At 42.7% G+C, this 23,041-nt stretch overlaps 1 protein-coding gene across 5 annotated transcripts in view; it reads right to left on the bottom strand.

Moving 5' to 3' along the window:
* The window catches only part of MYLK4 (myosin light chain kinase family member 4), a 106,547-nt gene that overhangs the window by 5,527 nt on the left and 77,979 nt on the right, over positions 1-23,041 (bottom strand). For 3 of the 5 annotated variants that reach the window (XM_035295146.3, XM_035295144.3, XM_035295147.3), the window contains 10 exons: positions 22,963-23,041; positions 18,894-18,999; positions 16,273-16,366; positions 16,087-16,196; positions 13,817-13,958; positions 10,994-11,064; positions 10,050-10,178; positions 9,157-9,309; positions 6,053-6,131; positions 1,969-2,044 (listed from right to left, as the gene is read on the bottom strand). In XM_035295146.3, the coding sequence (XP_035151037.3) occupies positions 1,994-2,044; positions 6,053-6,131; positions 9,157-9,309; positions 10,050-10,178; positions 10,994-11,064; positions 13,817-13,958; positions 16,087-16,196; positions 16,273-16,366; positions 18,894-18,999; positions 22,963-23,041 (1,014 nt within the window). In that variant the 3' untranslated portion in view covers positions 1,969-1,993. The remainder of the gene's footprint in view (positions 1-1,968; positions 2,045-6,052; positions 6,132-9,156; positions 9,310-10,049; positions 10,179-10,993; positions 11,065-13,816; positions 13,959-16,086; positions 16,197-16,272; positions 16,367-18,893; positions 19,000-22,962) is intronic. The other 2 variants (XM_035295145.3, XM_078370580.1) reach the window with 1 other exon arrangement.

The raw sequence follows: 23,041 nt of genomic DNA, 5'->3' as shown, positions 1-23,041 counted from the left end.
CCCGCTGCCCCAGCGTGGCCAGCCCAGATATTGCTGTCTTTGTCCTCTGCACAGCCATCACTTCCTAGGCTGCTGCTGTCATCCATCACATTAGGTTGGAAGCATCCATGTCTGTGTGGAAGGACTCTACCCCTCCCACCACCATTTCCTCCTCATTCTTCCCGGCCAGTCACTGGCGGCTGGCCCGCCTTGGAATGCAACCCTGTCACCCAGTGAATTCGTTCCCACCAGGCCTCCAAAGTGGCTCCAGTCCTTATGGTGGGAAGGTGGTTTGTGGCAAACCCTCGGGGTTTGTGGTCGCTGGGGACAAAACTGCTTCTGGGGGAGAGGGTGAAGGCGGGGGAGAGTGGGGGGGACACAGCCTGGCTGCCTGTGGATCCAGGCACTCATGGCGCAGGGCTGGGCACCTCACTGAGTGCCATAACCCAGGCCTGGGGGCACGAGGGTCCTTTCCTGATGCAGGTTGTCCTCACAAGAAACAGAACTCCCTCCTACCTTATGGAGACGTTCATGTCCTTGCTGTTTTTGACGAACAAGAATGGTCTCTGTAAATAGAATGCTCAAGCCTTCCGGTTCACTTTTCATGGATTTCTAAATAAGTGACAGGGCATATGTAAGTGCCCCTTCCTCTGAAGGCCAAGTGTTTTCCTAGCACTGATGTGTGGCCTTTACTATGAGGTGCTGGTTCATTTCGACCCCATCTTATTCTACAAAAAATTCAAGGCAGCTTACAAAAATACGTACAGTCAGACATGCAAAAACCTCAGGCCCAGAAACATACCTATCAGAAGAAAGGATTAAGGCCAGGCCGGGCCCATTGGCTCACGCCTGTAATCCCAGCACTTTGGGAGGCCAAGGCAAGTAGATCACTTAAGGTCAGGAGTTCGAGACCAGCCCGACCAACATGGTGAAACCCAATCTCTACTAAACATACAAAAATTAGCTGGGCATGGTGGCGCACACCTGTAATCTCAGCTACTCAGGAGGCTGAAGCAGGAGAATTGCTTGAACCTGGGAGGTGGAGGTTACAATGAGCTGAGATCGCACCATTGCACTCCAGCCTGGGCGACAGAGCAAGACTCTGTCTCAAAAAAAAAAAAAAAAAAAGACCAGTAGGCAGCAAGAACTCACTCACAAGTCATCAACCCTGTGCAGTTATGTGCATAAAGCTGCAAGAATGGCTGTGGACTTTCTGCCCAAGATAAGGGAGCTGATTCACTGCAAGGACATGAATGTTGGGTTTTCTTAGAGTCTTTTGCAAGTACAAGTGCCTCTTAGTCTTCTCCTTTAGTGCTACATTGGGCTAGATTATTGATATCAAAGAAGGTATTCATGTTTAAACCCATCTCTCAATAATTCCAAAAATACCTGAGCTGGATGGAGGTCTGCATGTGCCTGGGTGTGTAGGAGGTGGTATTCTTTAGGCTCGCAAAGCAGGTCAATATCAGAACACAGCTCAGGGTACTAAAAATCGTGGGCTTCAGCTTCAGATACACCCAAGGGAACCACACTCCACCCTTTACAAGCTGCATGGCCATGAAGGTGTTATTTAGTCTGAGTTGCTGAGACTCAATTTCCCCATCTGTACAAAAGAGGGTGTCACTTCCTCTGATCTCACATTGTCGTAAGGAGTACCCCCAGACAGTCACCAGTATCCCCTGGGCAGGTTAATTGATCTCTCCTATGCACCAGGCTCCTGGTCTCAGGGCTTTGCTTGGATGCTCTCATGGGAGCCACTCAAGAAGCTTAGGAAGTGAGACTCTCCCCAACCCACAAGTCAGGCACTGAGCTTCCTCCAGTAAGAAACAGCAGAGCCAGGGTGCGGACACGGCAGTCTGATTTCAGCCTCTGCGCCAGTCAAAATGCTGCTCTTCTTCCTGCATAGTCTGTTAGCAAATGTTCCATTTCCTTCTTATCCCTCTCTCTTAAGGCCTTCACAGAAACCTCTTCAGGAGACCCAAGACTAACCTTTCAAATGGGTGCCTCCAGTAGACTATTTGGTCACAAAGTCCTGGACATCAGAGCCACGATTCTTCTTCTTCTTCTAGGGAAAGCAGAAGGCACATGGGAAGAATTAGGACATTTCCGTCAGGTCCTGATTTACGGGAACACATGAAGAGACAATCACTTGCTACTGAGTGGAAGGTGCTCTTCAAGAGAGGTTCCTGAAGCTTAAATTGCCAGGGAGCCCCTGGCGGACACATTGGCCAACCTCAGAGTCCATCTCAGAGTCCACTCTCCCCTGAGGCCCCTGTCACACAAGAGTCAGGGCCAAACAACTCAGCACCTCATCATACTTAGGTGTATTTTGCCGAAACTCACGCCGATACAGCGCAAGAGTGCTCTATCACGCGCGATCCTGGGGCTACCATAACTACAAAGATGAGTCACACACAGAAACGGCTTCTTCCAAAAGTTTTCAAATTGAGTAACAACAGTACTATCAGTTAAATAAATTCCACAAAGAGATTTAAGAAGACAAAGAAAGAGTCTCCAATTTCAGGACTGAGAAAAGCAGTGGCTTTTGATACAGGCCTTAGACAGGAACTGACTTGTGGGCTGCTCTGGAGGCAGCAGTGGAGCTCAACACAAGAGCTGGGGGTGCCCTGGAGCAGGCCCTGACTACCGCTGGGTCAGGTCTGCTGTGGACAATGGGGAACGGGTGAAGATTTTTTCAATCAATGGCTGAGGTGTAATTAAGGAACTAATGATTTGATAGATTAGGGAAGAGGGTGAGTGGAGGCTGGATATCAGTTCATAGGTTGTTTTATTAGTTCACTGAGATGGCGTGAGCCAAGATCATAACAGAGAATGGGAGGGAAGGGTCAGAGGCTTCGTAATTCTAGGGGAAAGAAACCATGTCAAATGTGTGTGGTGGTCCTTCCTCTGGCCCCAGAACCCTGGTTAATTCTGCAGTAGGTGCTGAGTTCTAGTAGATTCCTAGTTTGGGAGTGCTTTGCCCCACCCCAGCTGAGAGCTGCTTCTGATGGAAACAGGTTACACACAGATGGTTGGGGACATAAGAAAGACTGCGAGCCATTGCATGTCACCTTGAGGGTGACACACAGAGAGCAGAGAACTCTAGGATATTAACTTCTAAGAAAAAAAAAATCCTTCTTAAATTTAGTGACAGTCAATATGCTATTCAAGTGGTTACGAAATAGTGCTTTTAAGCTTGATGCCAAAGAGACTAATAAAAATATATGAAAGACTTAAAATATATAATTTAGGTTGAAATGCTAAACAGTTTTGGATGAGAATTAAATGTTCAACATAAAGGTGAATTCTGATTTTGTAAAACATATCAGAAGCAAGATTATTCCAAAAATAAGCCTTCCGGAAAACTGTAGCCTCAATATTTCATTGAAAAGTAAGATACACTAAGTTTGAAAATTGACTTTCAGGAACGCTAAAACTGTATGGTACAAGAAAGGTTCTGGAAGCATCGCTCAGGTCCCCCGTGCCCAGCAGCCTGTCACCAGCAGGAAAGCATAGCAGTGAGGCTCTACCTGGACTCCAGAGCTCAGCCCCAGTCCTGAGTATTCTCCGATACAGACACTAATGTGCCTGTTTTGTGGGTTGGTATGAGGAGTGCGTGAGCTAATTTTTGTAAAGCAGGTGGAAGAGTGCCTCCACAGTGCTGTATAATTATAACTGTAATAACTAGATTTATAAAATGGAATTTGTTTTTCATTTAAAAAAATCCATCATCACCCTTGAACTTCAGTTCAAGTTCACTTCAGGTACCAGCAGATGGATGGATACAAAAGGTGATTTTACCTGTTGTTGTTTTTAAAAAATATTCTTAAACACTTTTTAAACTGTACAATGTCATTAATTATCTGCCGTGGTTTCTATACTGTCCTGCCATGTCAAAGTGTATTTGGAGACCAATAAGCTTGGATAAAAATACATTGGTGGAAAATTGGCTCAAAATAGGTTGGTAACCCTAATAAGCAGTTTATGTAGTCTGGGTGAGGTACCCACTAGGTAATAAGTCTATTTTTATTTGACATCAGTACCAATTATCAAGGAAAGGTATATTCAGACACAAATAAAACTTAGTGCCGATGCTGAATTTAGAAGTAAAGTTAATTTCAATAAAAACTGGATGTGGAAAAAGTGAGTACCTAAGGCATAGTCATTCCAAGGTTTGTTGGTCAGTGAAAAAGTTCTATTTGAAAACCTCAGGAAATGGAGAGGATGAGGAGCAAAGGTGGAAGAAACAAAAATGTATCAAACCCATGCTATGCCAGGGCAGGGCACCAGCCACCCTAACTGATGGGCATGTCAGACAGGTCCCCGGTGAGCCCAAAGGCTTGCATGGCATCTTGCCTGTAATGCATCTTACCAGTTGAACATCCAAGATGTTTAGTAAAGTTACTTGGGCATTACACATCCGTTTCTGTGTTAATTATATAATCCACAATTATTTGGATGGAGACAACAAGAAGGAGGCAGAGAAGCCAGTTAGGAGGCTGCAGTCACTCAGGGGAGGCATGTCCCAGGCCGCGGTAACCATGGGAATGGAAAGAAATAGACAGATTCCAGAGGTAAATAGGGGATATCAGGTACAGAACATGGATGTAAATTAAACATGCAATGGGGGATCGAGGGAGAGGAAGGAAACAAAGAAGATGCCCGGGCCTGGCTGAGGCCACTCCATGGACATCCTTCCCTAGGAGGGTCACTGACGGTGAGGCAAGGTGCAGGGAGATGAGATTAGTTTAGGGATGGGAAGATCCAGGTGGAAACATCTAGTACACAGGAAGACATATGGACCTGCAGCTTAGGAAAGATATCTGCGCCAAAGAGACAGATGAGGAAGTTGGAATATAAACATCTGGTAATCAAGGCAATGAGAGTAGATGGAGACTTCACTGTAAGAAGTTATACAGAGTGGGGCTTGCTTATTCCCAATACTCAGTCTGTAGTCTAAGAGTCTCCTCCTACACATAGACTTGTATAGATAGCTGGAACAAGCGGAGTATTAGAGTTTAGATTTGGTGCCCAGTGCAGACCAAACCAGGCAAGCACAGAATTTAGAATTCTGAATTCCATTTAAAGGAGGCATAGTTCTCCTGAATGGACATGACTATATATTGTCCAGGACTTTATATGTTTATAGGTTATATGTGTGTATGTATGTGCACATAAGACAATGAAGTAATTCATTTTATAATGGATAATAAATAGTTATGATGAAAATACTCTACTAAACAACAAATACATTATTTTTAAAACACAAATTGCTCAGAAAAACATTTTAAGGCTGGGTGCAGTGGCTCATACCTGTAATCGCAGCACTTTGGGAGGCTGAGGTGGGTGAATCACGAGGTCAAGAGTTTGAGACCAGCCTGACCAACACGGTGAAACTGTCTACTGAAACTATAAAATTAGCCAGGCATAGTGGCACGTGCCTATAAGCCCAGCTACTTGAAAGGCTGAGGCAGGTGAATCGCTTGAACCCGGGAGGTGAAGGTTGCAGTGAGCCAAGATTGTGCCATTGTACTCTAGCTTGGGCAACAAGAGTAAAATTCCATCTCAAAAAAAAATTTTTTTTTAAACATTTTGGCTGGGCGCAGTGGCTCACACCTGTAATCCCAGCACTTTGGGAGGCCAAGGTGGGTAGATCACAAGGTCAGGTGGCTGAGACCATCTTGGCTAACACCGTGAAAGACCATCTCTACTAAAAATACAAAAAACTAGCTGGGTGCGGTGGCACGTGCCTGTAGTCCCAGCTACTCTGGAGGCTGAGGCAACAGAATTGTTTGAATCTGGGAGGCGGAGGTGACAGTGAGCAGAGATTTTGCCACTGCATTCCAGCCTGGGTGAGAGAGCAAGACTCCATCTCCAAAAAATAAAAATAAAACAAAATAAATTTAAAAAAATTAAAAAGGCATTTTAAGTAATTAATACCAGCACAAGATTTGCAGTCTACAAGAAAAGGAATGAGAAAGAACCTCATTTAAGGTTAAGATAACTCAAGCATCTGATCTTCGAAAGACAGACAGACAGGAGAAGAAGAGGAAGAGCAAGAAGCCGTGGTCACCTGGGCATTGAGTCTGGAGTGGAGCTTGTGGTCTGACAACCAGGGGTGCTTGAGAGCTTCGCTTGCACTTATTCGCCAACTAGAGGGAAATTCAGAAGGTAATTAGTAGAAACACACAGAAGGAGGCCTGTCTCTGCTGTGCAATTTCAGCTCTAGCCTCTGCCTTTGGGAGACCAGATGGCCGAATGTCAAACTCATGGTCATTTCTGCCTTCTCTTGAATTGTATGCTGTCAACGATGGCATAGGCGACCATCAAATCCACTCAGGATAACATTAGTAAAGACAAACAAGGCAAATAATCAAAATTCTTCTTAATAACAACATTTACTGTCAAATATAACCATTTCTGCGATAGAACATTTGAGATTAGTAAAGTGAACTCCTATCAGTTAGTTGAAAAATAAATATATATTTACTATTGTAAGAATAAAATGCTACAATGATTCCTAATGATTGCCAAAGCAATTTACATATTAAAACTTCTGAATAGTAAATATTACTAACTTTTGTAGGGAAAGAGTTAATGTAATTGTGAAGAGAAGGACCATTAGAAACTTTTATGAAGAAACAATATCCTTTTGGAGCTAGCAAAGGTTTATACAATTTTGGAAAATAATATGAGAAAAATAATATTGATTTATTATATTTGAATTCTAAGTGCTATAAATTTGTTTGATGTGCTAACATTTATCACATTAAAACAAATAAACTTCAAAAATAAAAACTGTAAGTGAATGCAACAATCTGAAGGCAAAGAATTAGTTTAAGCAGCACGAAAGCTTCAATTTGTAGGATCGCTTCAATACAATCATTTCATCAGATACCAAAGCACTTAAGTATCAGATTTGAAGAGGAGATAAGTATTACAGTCAGTGAACTTGGTGAGAACATCACCATTACAGTGCCCAAAACAGGCAGAGGTAATTTTTAAAAACTTCTTGAGTGCCACCAACCTCAGGTGGAAGTGTGGTTCTGCTTAGTATCATACATTTTCAGTACTGGACCTCCAGAGATTCCGATGGCTGATCAAGGTGAAAAAGGATGATTCTGTACTCTAGTGTCGAGCTTTTTAAGTCTGGCTATTAAAAAGTTAACAATAGTGGCTCATGCCTGTAATCCCAGCACTTTGGGAGGCCGAGGCGAGTGGATCATGAGGTCAAGAGATCGAGACCACCCTGGTCAACAAGGTGAAACCCCATCTCTACTAAAAATACAAAAATTAGCTGGGCGTGGTGGTGTATGCCTATAATCCCAGCTACTCAGGAGGCTGAGGCAGGAGAATTGCCTGAATCCAGGAGGCGGAGATTGCAGTGAGCCGAGATCGCGCCATTGCACTCCAGTCTGGGTAACAAGAGCGAAACCCTGTCTCAAAAAAAAAGTTAACAATAACATTGTACTAATGATTAAACTTTGAATAACATTTCAAGTTTATTTTTGTACCCCAGAAATTCATTCTATGATAGTGCAGTTTGGCTTTTGGCTTTCGTTTCATCCAAGCATTGACTGGAATTCTAAGCCAGTTGCCATTGGCCCAAATGTGTATCTGATGCTCCTTGGCATTAATGAAGCCCTCAGACTGAAAGGATGAGTGGCACTAGAGCCCACTGGGCCCACCTCTGCATCTGCTTGGAGCTGGCCATGTGACTGTGGCACTGCTCTAAGCCTCAGTTTCCCCATCTGTAAAATGATAGTCTCCACAGACCACAGAATTATCCAGAAGCCAAATAAGATAACACATGAAAGTACACATGTAAAACAGGTTCACAGTAAATATGGATTTCTCATCTTCCAAAGATTTGATAGGGTTCACAGTTTCCAGCTATTCACTGCCTCGGGTAGGGTAATGTGCTAATAATAATGACCTTGGCTATATTTTGCCTTGACAGGAAGGCACAATGACAGCCAAGGTTATTATTATTATTAATCCACTATTTGTCAATTGTCCCTCCTGTTGAATGGATGTTCTTAACCTGGCTAGTTTCTCCTCATCCTCTGAGACTCAGTTTTATTACATTTTATTTCATCTTTTTTAAAAATACCTAAAAACAATAATAAAATTAAAAATACCTACCCCTTTGATTAGATGGTAAGTTACTAATGGCAGGGACTGGATTTATGCATCTATTCTTAGCACACGATGCATTCCTGGCACACAGTAGGTGATCAATGCCTGAATGAACGCATCTCCTGCCAGGCTCTGTACCACACCCACTGCCCACACTGTTTCCCCACTCCCTGTGACACCCTCCTACTTATTGATTCCTGGCCATGTGTATTAATAACCTTAAAGCCGTAAAGATAATAAAATGATAAAGCAAGTGCTATTGGCCCTCAAAATCTCAACTGCTTCAATCGTTATGTGGTTCAGTTATAAAGCCATCTGAAACAGTGTGTTTGATGGGTTAAAATCGCAATGCCCTTCTCCCTCTATGATTCTAAAATGCAGATCCCTATATTTCAGTGTTACTCTTTTTCACCCACTGAATATTGAATTAATGTGGTTTTAGCATGACAGAAAATAGAGGGCCATGTAATAAATAACAGCCAAGTGTGTGGCCTTGGGGGAAGGAGAACTACTTGCTTGAGCCTCCGTTCTGCCAATTACTAGTGGTGTGATCACAGACCAAACCTCTCGGGATCTTCTACCTCACTCTACCTTACGGAGTTGGGGCTGGGGTGGTTGTTAAAAGAGATAATGTCTACAAAGCACTTGGCATGATATGGCCCGTAGTAAGTTCTCGAATGAAATGGTGGCTAAAAGATTCAGCTAATGGAACCATATACAGCTTTGTAGAGGTGAAAGGAATCCTAGAAATAACTTCTCCCAAGCCCTTCATTTTGACAGTGAGTCAGCTGAGGCCCAGCAGGAGCCCATGACTTGTATAGCTGCGTGGTGAATGGCAGGAGAAAGGTTTGTGTAGCTCCATAACCAAAGCAGCCCCAGATCTCAGTAGATTGGGTCAAGAGGATCAAACCTCATTCTATCTACAACTTTGCTCAAGCATCACAGATGTTATCAAGGAATGAATTCTAACAGCCCCGGTGGTGCGCACTGCTTCCTGATTGTCCCTACTTTGCCCAGAGCACAGGAAGAACTGATTACCTCTTCTCCTTAATCAGAAGCTTGGAGATGAACTCCTTGGCCTCATCCGAGATTTCCTGAAATTCTTCATCTTCTAAGTCCCACCTACAGGCCAGGATGTTGTTCAGCGTCTCGGCATCATTGTCACCCAGGAAAGGGGACAAACCGCTAAGTCTGGAGGACATAGGGTCCAGAGTGAGTATTTTTTAAACAGCCTCAACCCCTTTCCATGAAGGTTGCTTTTTCTGTTCTGCCATTTAAAAGTGAGAGAAGGAAAATAATCTAATCCTAAAGTGTAATTTTATAATATATTATTGCAATCAAGAAAATGCTTGCCACCTCCACCCAACTCCTAATTCAACAACTGCGGCAATAAAGACAGCAGCAAAGGCCAAGCCCGGTGGCTCACACCTGTAATACCAACACTTTGGGAGGCCGAGGTGGGTAGATCATGAGGTCAGGAGTTTGAGATTAGCCTGGCCAAGATGGTGAAACCCCGTCTCTACTAAAAATACAAAAATTAGCTAAGTGCAGTGGAAGGTGCCTGTAATCCCAGCTACTCAGGAGGCCGAGGTAGAAGAATCGCTTGAACCCAAGAGGTGGAGGTTGCAGTGAGCCGAGATCGCACCACTGCACTCCAGCCTGGGTGATAGAGAGAGACTCCCTCTCAAGAAAAAAAGAAAAAAGACACAACAACAACAACAACAGAATATGAATCTCAAAGAATAGTGCGGTTTTCTCTTTAAAGTACTTTATAGCTTGCAAAGTGCTACTACATGGTCAGATGGCAAACGCCAGGCATGTCACCTCTGAGGGGTGAGACTAGCCTGAGTCATGTAGGAGATCAAATAGCAAAACCTCAGAAAATACGGATGAAGTTGGAAAAGGCTAAGAGAGAGAGGAGAGCTGCTTACAGCATATAGGCGATGACCCCCACACTCCACATGTCCGTCGGAAAGGAAACAAAATCATAGTTTACAACTTCAGGGGCGAGAAATTCTGGGGTTCCAAAGTTCACCTTCAGCTTCTCTCTGGGTTTGTATCTGGAATTTAAGAGACAAAATGGAAGGATGGAAGTGTCAATCAAAAATCATGAACATTGAAATGATGCCATCTATGAGAAAAAATAACTTCAGCCACATGGCAAACCTCAAATAAATAAACATTAAAGGAGATCAAGCCATTAAGCAAGAGTGTCAAAAACTTGTAAAAGGGCCCCAGAAAATTTTAAAGTCAAAATTCATACTAGAAAACCGTAATAAGCTGAACCAGTTGTGGGAGAAGCTGCTGTGAATAATTAGAACATCTGAATTATAGAAGATGACAAGAGGAAAACTGATACAGTCATTGACATGGGGATAACTCAAATAAAGCCATATTAATGAATAAACAGAGTGCTGCAATAATTTACAACATCCATTTTATACGCATCATTAATGTGCTGAATTGTTAACGTGTCCACATAAACGCTTTGTTCCCTGAAGAAGCTTTTATGTGCCAGAACCCTTTGCAATCCTATTTACATTGTTAATATTTTTAAAGTAAATCTTCTCTGTACAGATGGAACAAATATGAACAATGAGGACAAACTCTTGCAAATGCTAAATTAATGGCTTCTAATTTAATAAACTTCACTGTATCAGGTTTTAATTTTTTATACTTTTTATTGCATGCATTGTAGGAACTTCTAAATGCTCAAATCTCAAATTTAGCAAGTTAGGGCCAAACATAATTTTTGGTAAATGAATTATAAATGAGATCACAAAACCAAGGAGCAGATCAGATATATGTTTGCAAAGACAGGGCACCCATCATGTTCCCTAACTCCATTCGTACATCTATGTCCAAATAGACATACCTTCTGGCCAATCCAAAATCAATAATTTTTATTTGCTTAGCATCCCGACTCACACACAGGATATTCTCAGGCTGCCAGGAGAAAGAGACACATTAGCAATGAAAACAACCATCATTCACTCAAATTGTCCTTGAACCACAACTAAAAATACAACGATGCTCAGAAAAAAACATATCAGGCCTTTCACTTCGGGGCAGGCTTGTCTGTGTGGGTATTTTCTCCTTTAATTATGTGGTGGATGAGGTTGCGGGTATCCTGCCAGCCCTGCATTATCCAGCCTGTCCTCTCCCCAGCTTCACAGTTCACCATAATGCCTGAGTTCAGGCAGAGGCCTTGAGGGGAGCAAGAAGAGGAGGCTGCTTCAGTCCTTCCCAAATGCACCGGCGGAGGCCCACTCAGGCCAGACATCTGCCCCTCTAAATTATTCAGTATGAATTTCCCCTTCTTGAAGAAATATTTTTCTTAAGATTTATGAGTTTCAAGAGAATTGACCTGATCCATTGAAACAGCCACACTGAACATGCACTGTAATGTGAACGTTCCGGCCTCCAGAGCTTCCCTTTGCTCAGCGCCTAAGGGAAAGTCGCGCAGCAGAAGAGAGCTTTTCTCTCCAGTCATTCTTCAGTCTCGGCAGCTCCAAGGTTTTGCTGAGTTTGGTCTCAATGCCTAAAAGCCCTGACTAAGTGTGCCCTTGGAGCTAGGCTCTAGTAAGACCTTACCCTGCTAACCTGACAGTCTTGGGGTGTACGGGGAGAAAAGTAGGTTGTAGTGCAGCTACTCAGTGATTACAGAATGTCTTACAAGTGCCTCTAATGTTTTTTGGGGTAGAAAAACAGAGTAAGGGATTTGATTTAAAGCCAAAGCTATTTATAAAAGAGAAAAAAGTTTTTGAAGAGTCAAGAACCCTAACATTCCAGTCCCAATGCTTCTTTACGAGCTAGAGGCCACCAGCCCAGAAGCTGAATGCCCAGGATCCCATTCCTCAGCCTTTAGTGGGATCAGGCTCCCCATCCCCGACCTGTCTGGGTGGAGAAGAGGTTCCAATGGGACCAGAAATTCAGAAACACATTATGAAATGACATAGTGTCACCTTATCAATATTCAATAGTCCATTTGGTTGGGTAAAATATCTTTGGAAGCGCTTTTCTAAAATATCGCTAAAACAGATGTCTGTGAGTAAAAATCATTACAGAGAAGGGGGTGCTAAGTAAAACGTTCGGTTTCATGCTTCAATAACTGATTGATCATGTATAAGGCTGTCCAATTGTGAAGGAGTATTGTGGCATCAAAAAGTTTGCAAAATACAGAGAAACTGCTTTGAGGGCATTTCAAAATTTAGCCTTTTTATGCTTATAAAATTAAAGAATGTTCATTGGATAAAATTTGCAAAACAGAAAAATATAAAGCAGACTGTTTTTAAGTCACCTATAATCTCCCCCACATAGTGACAAACACTCAATATTCCTGGCCCTTTTCCTTCCAAGAAGCTTTCAGAAAAGCAGCTCCTTAATGACTCATCCAGCTGTCACCTTTATTATGATCTTTGCATCCAAGCCATAACTAAAATTGCCCACTGCAAGTCCCCAATCAATGTTCTGAAGCCCCATATGGAGGCTTCAGAGAACTAGGAGAACTGGAACTCCTAGTTCCAGTTGCCAATCAAATCCCTGTAGGAATATCTGCAGAATATCTACATTCAATGAAAATGCTCCATGAAAGCATGCATTATCAAACTCGGTTCATAGTGAGGGTTTTGCTAATGATTTTTAACCTCTGACTGTGTCATTTTATAAACCACTTCCTCCTGCACTCCTCCTGCTCACAAGTGAATGGGAAAGGCAAGGCACATAAATCAAGACAGTGAGGGAAGCCAAGTTATAGGAAGAGAGGCCCATGGAAACCTATTTAAGGAGGCTAAATTTATTTTGCTATGCAATCCCTAGTGACTTGCAATAGATGGGATGTTATATAGAATATATATTTTATCTCACTGTCGTGCTGTGCAAACAGGGAAATGAGAAAAAGACCGAGCCACGCAAGATGTACTTTACGGGTACTTAGTCCCAATATGAGACTTGATCAGGGTCGTTGGGCCTAGGTCTTTTATTGGTTATAACTAAGACTATGTACAGTTCGATTCTAGAAACTTCTTAGTGAGAGAGGTAAGGAGGGAAGGAGCAATCGAAAGGAGAATAGAGAAAGGCGGCTTGGCTTATCCTGTCTGCTTTTCGCCATTTGCAGTGGGGTGCCCGCTCCATCCTCCCTGCTCCTTAGCATTTCAGCCTCATCCTTCTGACTGCCCTCTGCTCTATTCTCCATCGGATTCTATTCCATGGTGCAGCAAACCCACAGAAAAACAAGTCCCAAAGTCCAGAGCTTCCTGATTGATTCAAGGACTTGCTGGTGATTCTTGGAGACCTAGAAAGGCTGGCTACTACTTAGGGAATTCTGAGCGAGCTAAAGTCCTCCCACCTACTTGTCCAGACGAGAGGGATCCGTGTGGTATCCCTCTCATCTGGACAAGTGGTGGTGGTGATGGTGATGACTTTTTTAATTCTAAACTTTTAGGGAAACTGTTGCCATATAGATTTCCTTAAAACAGGCAAGTTACAAGAATCTGAATATTAGCCCCTGAAGATGGAACGTGCAAATATTAGGGGGTGACAGAGCTGAGAATAAGGAGATGAGGGTAACAATCCAGATGTTTATTCATTTCTGAAATGACTGCACCAATTTCCCCAGCTGATGTGTAATAGCACACAGGACCCACTGAGCAAGGGATGGGAAGGGCTTAGGTCTCACAAGATACAAAACACGCTCTACCTTCAGGTCCAAGTGGAGAATGTACATCTGATGCATGTGCCTTATCCCCTCACATATTTGCTTCATGAACAGGATGGTATCAAGCTCCGTCAAATTGTAGTTCTCGTCAATGATGCGGTCAAACAGCTCCCCACCATCCACACTGCAGAGGGAAGAGGAGCAAAGCCCTCAGTCCTGATTTTCCAACCACAATGCGCCTTTCTTGTAGCAACTCATTGTGCAAGTTCTGCTACCTCTTCTGAAAGGTGTATGTGCAGTGATTTCTCTGCCTTCTTTGCTATCTTACTTAGATGATTCTTATCTTGAAGGCCTGTATTTTGTATACCTTCAATCTCGCAAATGGAAATCCTCAAAGTCCCCCCACGACTGCCACCTTTTTAGTGTGTGTGTGTGTGTGTGTGTGTGCGTGTGCGTGTGTTTTTTGAGATGGAGTGTCACCTAGACAGAGTGCAGTGGTGGGATTTTGGCTCACTGCAACCTCTGCCTCCTAGATTCAAGCGATTCTCATGCCTCAGTCTCCCAAGTAGCTGGAATTACAGGCATGTGCCATCATGCCCAGCTAATTTTAGTACTTTTAGTAGAAATAGGGTTTCACCACATTGGCCAGGCTGGTCTCGAACTCCTGATCTCAAGTGATCCACCCGCCTTGGCCTCCCAATGTGCTGGGATTACAGGCGTGAGCCACCGCACCTGGTCCTCAAAGCCCATTTATCCAATGTCTTCAGCTCTGAGGCGAGCACACATGTATCATGCTCTAAAGATGTTGAAGAGAAAGAGGACCCTAAGAACTCTGGGAGGGGAACTCCAAGCCCTGACTGAAAGTAGTCAGGGTCTCAGCCCTTTAAGTCTCCAGACTGAATTCAGTGATAAAGTGCTTCGATGTGTCTGGTGCTAGACACAGTAATTTCCCTTATCCTCAGGGACACATTCTACGACCCTCTGTAGTTACCTGAAACTGTGGATAGTACTGAACCCTGTATATATTATGTTATTTTCTATAGATATATACCTCCAATAAAGTTTAATTCACAAATTAAGCACAGTAAGCAATTAACAACAATAACTAAGGGTAAAGAGAACAATTATAACAACATGCCAGCTTCACTATTCTTGTGCTTTTGGGCCATTATGAAGTAAAATGAGAGTTCCGTGAACACAAGCACTGCGATACCTCCACAGTCCATCTGATGACCCAGTTGGCTACTAAGTGACTAACCGCAGGGAGTGATGGAGACGCCGGACAAAGGGATGATTCACGTCCTGGGTGGGACCGAGCGGGATGGTGGGAGATTTCATCAGGCTACTCAGAACAGTGTGCAATTTAAAACCTGTTGATTGTTTACTTCTGGAATTTTCCACTTAATATTTTGGGGCCTCTGGTAACTGAGACGATGGAAAGTGACAGTGTGGATAAGGGAAGACCACGATACTATACTTTTTCAAAATGCCTTCTTGCAGAATGAAAAACAAAACAGAATCACAATATCGATTCAGTGTTGGAAATGCAGTCGGCCCTCCCTATTCGTGGGTTCTGTAATCATAGGTTCAAACAATCGCAGATTGAAATGTTTGACCAAAAAAACAATAAAAATTGACAATACAACAACAAAAATAATATGAAATTTTAAAAATACAATATACGGACTGTTTACATGGCATTTACAGTGTATCAAGTGTTATAGGTAGTCAGGTGTTGATTCAAAGAACTCGAGAGGATGGGCACAGGTTATATGCAAAAGACTATGCCATTTTATATCAGGAACTTGAGTGGCCTCTGGTTTCGGTATTTGTGAGGATCCTGGGACCAATCCCTCTCAGATACCAAGTCATGACTGTACCCAGTTTCTAATTAACCAGTCCTTAGGTTTTTATAAAGGTAAATTTAAATTGAAGCTTCTTAGCCCTAATCATCAACAGTTTTTGACATGAACTTTGTATTAGTGAATATGTTGAAAGAAAGACGTAGCTCAAAAACCGCTTTCCTCAGTTTGCCCTGGCTAATATTTAAGCTTGGTTTTTGACGAACAGCTTAGATACAAAGCTAGGTCTACGTGGCCCCGCTATTTCTTAGCAATAAAATCCTATATTGAGATGCGTAATTCCAAGTAGTTTCCCTTGTAGAACTGATGTGATTGTGTGATCCGTGGGAATCAGAGTCTACAGGGGCAAGCTTGGTTCTGGTCCCGCTATACAGGACGGAGCTGCTGGCGCACAGTCATGGTCAAGTATGCTGTTGGGGAGGTCAGGGAGGGAACAGGAGGGATACGTACTACTCCATGACCAGGACAATGTCATTCTTAGACTCAAAGGCATCGTAGAGCTGGATGAGGTTCGCATGGTCCAGCTGGTTCATAACGCTAATCTCATTCTTCACCTCCTCCTGAGAAGCAGGAAACAGTGCATTAGTGTGATCAAGACAGGGCGGGGAGGGCGGAGCTGCCTCCCACAGGCTGTACCTTGTCCTTCATGCCTCTGGTCTTGATGATTTTGGCTGCCAGCTTCAGACCTGTGGCCGTCTCCTCACACTTGTGAACCTGGCCGAAACGCCCTCTGCCAAAAAAAAAAGGAAGTTGCACAGCATGAGGCCCTGTGGTCAGCTGCCAAGTAGACAGAACACAGTGGCCCCAGCATTTCTCCTTCTGAGTCTCAATGAGCAGACCTATGAGTGCATCAACTTTGTTCAGTAAACTCCTAGGCAGCATTTGTCAAGGTGTGGTCTGTGGGTCACTTGCATCAGAATCACCTGGGGGCCGTGAGGAATGCAGGTTTCTGGGCCCTACCCCAAACCTCCTGAGGCAGAAATCCAGGGGGAGGCCCCAGAATCTCCATGTCAGCCCATTTCTTGGGTGATTGATATGCACCCTAACATTTAAGAACCACCTTTACAGACCATGCAGAATCTTTCTGAATACCTATGAATGTGATAAGCTGGGCTTTGCTGGCATATGAACAAGAGCCTACCTTCAGATATATGAAATTATTTTTGGAAACTGCATATGTAACTATACTGCATATATCTCCATATAGTCAAGACTACATGTTGCCCAGGCACCTATGAGCTTGAATATAAACATAAGACAGCTTCTTACCTACGTAATCACATACAGATGTGCACACTTGTGAGTGGTTTTAAATTTAATTTGCTTACTTTGATTTCTTAGTTAGTAAAATAAGCTAGAACATGTGTCCCTGCTCTGCAATGGTGGTTGTCACAGTAGGGAGTGGGGAATGGCTTCCCTAGCAACACAGTGAACCCAAGGTAAGCCCAGTGACAAGGCCAAGGACCTCAAGGATGAAGTTCATGGCAACGCTGGGCAGACACAGGGCCCCTGGCAGCCACCGCATCCCATTGGGGCTGCAGCACAGAAGCAGAGGATCTTGGAGAATGACACAGGATTACTGTAAACATAGCCATGGAGTGACTTCAATTCCAACCTCTGTTCCAGATGGGGTCCCTATGGGAACATATGGACACAGCCCCAGCCACCTCTTCAGTGGCTCTTATAAAAATGTTTTTTTCCCTTCACTAGCAGTGGCCCCAGAACCTCCTGAGCCAGCAGTGGGGCCCATCACTGTCTGACTTCCCAGCTCCCTCAACCCTCTGGTTGTTTCCCCTGATTTATTCTCCAAGGCCCAGAAGGTTGAGGCCGATTCCCAGGATTCATGCTGGCTCAACACAGTGATAACCTTATCCTCACTGAACATGGTAAGCAGGGATGATAAATACCCTCGAGGCCACAGGGCAGGAGATTAAGCCCCAGGAAAACTCAGGGGCTGCTGCATCGTGAACCTCCTCCCCTCAAAAACGAGGTACAGCACTGGTGACGTCTGCATTTTGAAGGCATCCACGCACATTTCATCATGCTCCTTTAACTTATTTGCTGAGTGAATTACGGCTGCCAATTTTGGTAAAGCCCATAACAAGAGCTGATGGGCAGCTGGTCTAGACTACGGTACCAAAGGGAAGATTCCACGGAGCCCAAAGAGACAGAAAGGAAATTTCAAGGAGCCACTGACAAACCTTGACCAAAAAAACAGCACAAACCCTGGGAATTATTTCAAAGCTTCTTCTGCAAATAACTATTCTCGGTTAGAGAAATAGTTGCTGGCTTGCCACTGAAGTCCCTGAAGACCCAAATACCTCAGACCTCCATGGCACCACTTCATGCTGTGGAATTCCTGTTTCTCCCTCAGCCCATCCCCGCAGTCTCATGGGGCATTCTCCAAGATCAGCCAGCTCAGGAAGGAAGAGTCCAGGTGGTTCCATACGGCAGAAGGCAAAGAAATAGAGTGGGAAGAGGAAGAAGGGACTTCACAATATCAATGACTCCCTGAAGACTACTTGCAGAAGCCTGAACTGCAGTGGCGATGCATGCTTTCCTTGTGCTGGTGAGTAAATATTGTATGTATGTGTCCAAACGTTCTGCTTTCCTCTTCCTATTTCACACAGACATGTTGATGGCAGCAAACGTTGTAATTTAGACTTTGAGTTACAAGATATCATAGGGGGATTGTGAAAGAAGTAGAAGAAGAAAGAACACTCTCTCCCCACCCCCAGCATGAAGCTGATGGACTTTAATCTTTCTTCTTTAGGGAGAGTGTGCATTTAGGTGTCCCTAAAATAATTTATTTGCTGAGCAAAGTAATCGATTGAAATGGATAATAGCAATTAATACAGTAACAACATAAATGAAAAACCAGCAGCAATGACAGAAAGACCTAATACAGGCCACAAGAATGACATACTGTTGACTCATTTCTGTGTTCTGTCTCCTGGAGGCTACGCTATGGGCTTTGGATAGCTGGTCAACCTGGTGACTCACAATGGGTTTTTCTTTCTTTTAGACATTACAACATGGGAAGTAAAGCAGATAATAAATGTAGAGTTTAGTCACTACATCAGCCTTTCTGGCAGCAGTGACAATTTTCAGAAATGGTTACAGTTTCTTAAAATGTTTGTTTCTAACGTTGCTAGTTCTCAGGTCAAGATAGGCAGACATTTACAAAGTCGTCCGCCCCGTGTCTTTGCAAGCGCTCTTCTTTTGTTGAGAGAATGTTAACATTCAGCATTACTCACCCTCCTAAGATTTCTGTCTTGCTCACTGTATAGAAGCTGTTGACCGCTGCTTGCTTGGCTGTCACAATACGATGGTCGAATGGGGCAGGAGGGGCCGGGACATCAACTAGAAGGTAAGAGAAATGGAAGAACCATCTGTCAAGCAGTCTGACCTTGTTACAGCAGCAAGTCTGGGACTCACAGTAAAAATATGGTCATTTAATAGAAAACACAAGGAGCTATCTGTTTGATTTCTAATGATCCAGGAATATAAATTTTCACTTGAGATTATGAGCTGTGACTCACAGAGGTGATACCTGACCCCTCTGAGGAAGCGTGTCAGAGGGCTCAATGGTTATCTATACCATCTTCAGGATCACTTTTAGAAACGTCAGAATAGTTGCAAATTTCCAACCCAACACAGTCCAAACAGGTAATACTTCCAAGCCTGAGACCATTCAAGTTCAGACATGAGAAATTGTTTCATCCATTTTTAATAATTTTTTAAATGCAATACCGATAATCTGCATTATTTTAATTAAAGCAGAGAGAAAAAAGAAAAATGAAACATTTCTTCATGTTATTGAAATGCCCGATATTATATATTACTTTCCAAAATGTTTTAGACTTTATTTAAGACAGATTTAAGGCACAAAGATGAATTTTTTCTGACTGGCTGGAAATAAAACACCCAATAAAACCATGTAAGTGTATATTCAACAGCGATCACATTTCTCCCACGTTCTTCCCTTCCACCTTAAGTGTTTAAACGCTAGTCCACATCAGCACCAGCTCTAACATACAGAATTACTCGGGGATATTCCTCCCAGTATTCTCTTATCTTTCCATGACTACTACTGTTAAAACTGGCTTGCCATGAACCCGCTCATTCTCCATTAATTCATTTATTAAGAAGCTACTGCGCTCATACAATAAGAATACAAAGGGAGGTAAGTAAATAACAGCCTTGCTTCCGAAGAAATCTAAATTTATTTAACATATGTTTCTTGAGCATTTATTTTGTTCCAAACACTCTGGCAAGTGTTAATATTTTTAAAAATTCAGATAATATAAATCTCTGGGAATCTGATTTGACATGGACATCACCTCTCACAGCGTAATATGCTGAAAAATGAAGTCACAAGAGAAGTGTCTTGATAACATTCACTGCTTCAGATTAATGAAAAGAGGGAGTTAAATACACAGGCGGCATCGAAATGGCATTACATCTTCTGCAGGCTGTTAGATTAAATGAAATTTAGTCTGAAATGCTTGCTGGAAAAGGTTAAAGAGGCTTCAAAGGCCAATACAAAAGCCATTTCCTACCCAATTGCGCTGTCGTGATCTTGCCCTCGGGAGGTCTTCATACCGGCAGGTTCCTGGAGTCTGCCCTGGGAGCTCCTCAGCCTGCCTGGCTGTCTGTGTCTAATGACACATGTGTTCTTCACCTGTGCCCACTACGTCACCTACTCTGCACTTTTTGCTGTCCTCCTTGACGAAGCGCTCCTCTGCCACTCTCCACTTACTGCTGCCCAGGTACTCTGTTTGGTCCACATTCCAAAAAATGGATCCTACTGCTGAACGTCCAGAGATGCGTGGGGTAGAAATGGCCCTTATGCTGTGACACACCTGGAAGGTGAAATCCAATTGCAGCTCTCCAAGTTTCAAGAAGAGAACTTCCAGATGGTGAAAATTCTTAGAACTAAGCCTTTCTTAAAACAGTGTTTTGGTGATGAGGACGCGAGCTCCGTGATAGAGGTGACCGTTTCGGTGCTTGGAGACGAGATGGAGCAGCATGCTCTCCCCATCAAGCCTATGGGTGTAGATAAACAGGGTCCCAGGGAATCTCCCCACTGACCAAATTGTGACCCCAAGTTATTCCACTGCCCCTTATAAAAGCAGTCATTTTATGAATTCCTAACTAATTTGATCTTCATTTTTTCACTTCCTTTCCTTTAGAGAAGAGAGAAATTATTATAGCATGATAAAAAAAACAATAATCTCTCTGAATCTTAACAGCAGTGAGACTAAACCTTTATCAGTGGAAGAATTGACCTAACTTCCATTTCTCGGCAGCTCCTGACCTTATCGAGCACATCTGACAGTGATGAGGTTTCTTTCTCAGCATTTAGTAGTATTTATGCTTAAATCTTGGAAATTAAATTTCTCCAAGATGAGGTTTCAGATATCTTACTTCAAAATGAAATAAGAATTATGTTTTAAATCCCTAAAAAAGACCACAAAAGTGTTTTGATACTTTTGGTTCCAAACAGATACTGTGGTATGTGACTACTCATAACTTAGAGTAGTCCATTGTAATTGGCTACAGTATTACCTGAATCTGTATGCGAAACTTTGTAGGTGAGGAAAAAAGTCATTCAATAATCTACGTCTTACTTAATCCTCACAATATTTGGGAAAAATAGGCAATTTATCTATGAGGGGACCTTTGTATTTTGCTTTTGACCTTGGTTCTGTGGTTTGAATGTCAACAACTTCCCTAAAAAGTATGTTAAGTTCTAATGTCATGACCCAATTCGTGTTATTCATCTTTAATCCTGTTTCAGTCTCTGTGTGTACAGCAGTATTTTTAATAAAAAATTACAGAGATTTTAAAAAGTTATCATTTATAATGAAGTAGGCAAGCTTTTTCAGATTTAGGTTTTTAACTTATAGATAAATCTAATCACTTGACCTTAAGAAGGATATGCTCTGTATCGCTGAAAAGAACAATGCTTTACTTGATCTTTAAAAAATACTGATTCCTGTGGGCACTATTAATCATCGTCTTTGTCTACCAGTTAGTAGAAAACATAGCAAGTGATAAAATGCCTGAAAATATCACAAGCAAGAAGAAAAAATAATGGCAAGAAAATGTGGCCATGAAAAATTCATATAAGCTGGAAAACCAAGTTATAAATCATTGCTTCAAACAATCTCTTCATTTATCCTTTTAGTAAGGCCTTACACGGCAGCGGCACACACATCTACAGAAAGCATTGCTGTGGCTATGCAACGCTGTAACCCCACCTTTCATGGAATTGGTCACCGTTAGTTTTATACACGTATTGATATTTATGTGGACGTGGGTCCAGCACTGTCTCATACGCACTTGCCAGTTCTCCTTTCTTCTCGTCTTCTTTTCCTCTAGTATCTTCCTTAGAATGAAATCCATTTTCCTCTTCTTCAGACACTTGATGCTGATTTCTATCTACAGTGGCTTGTTTAGCATTCCCAGCACTTCCACTTTCTTGTGTATTCAGGCTCTCTGTGCATGACATGTCTTTTCCATCTATATTCTCTCTTGGCTGTACAGAATTTCTTGGAGCAAAAGCTTCTACTTTGTCTTGTCTTTCTGTATCAATGATGGCAAAACTTCTGTGAACCAGAGAGGCACTGGTCTTCTCAGGATTTTTCTTGTTGAATTTATTAACCTTTCCTTTCTCAGAGGAGAGCAGACTCTTCTGGGTAGATCTCTCTAGAAGCCACCATAGGACACAAAATATTTTAATGGAGAATGCAGTATAATTTTGGCTTTCTATAATGGGATCTTTATCCAGATTTCTTTTTACCAGCAGATATAAGCTTTCAAAAGCAAAGTAGAAGGAAATATAACCAATTGGCTTCCAAAAGATCTTCATGTTTGTAACTAGTGAGACCCAGACAAGCAAAAAAAAAAAAAATGTATTTCTTTTTAAAATAAAACAGCACAAGAACAGAAAACAAAACACCGCATGTTCTCACTCATAAGTGGGAACTGAACAATAAGAACACATGGACACATGAGAACACATCACACACTGGGGTCTGTCAGGGGGTGAGGTCTAGGGAACCTAGGATAAATACCTAATGTAGATGAAGGGTTAATGAGTGCAGCAAACCACCATGGCACGTGTATAGCTATGTAACAAACCTGTACATTCTGCACATGTATCCCAGAACTTAAAGTATAATAAAAAAAGAAAGAAAAACATCACTTCTTCCTACACAGGGCTTTATGCACATGCAACTTCCTCTCTCTCGACAACAACAGAACTTTTATAACAGAACTTTCTTTATCCATAACGATCTAGCTTTCTGGAGATGTTACCTGCGAGGGCTGATGTCCTTTTGCTTTGGACGGGCATCCTTTCTGCCAGGCCAGCGTCTGACCACAGCTTCTCCTTCGC

Source organism: Callithrix jacchus, chromosome 4 (genome assembly GCF_049354715.1).
Source record: "Callithrix jacchus isolate 240 chromosome 4, calJac240_pri, whole genome shotgun sequence".
NCBI classification, from domain to species: domain Eukaryota; kingdom Metazoa; phylum Chordata; class Mammalia; order Primates; family Cebidae; genus Callithrix; species Callithrix jacchus.
The sequence above is the reverse complement of the archived record's forward strand: the minus strand, read 5'-3'. Positions and strand labels throughout refer to the sequence as shown.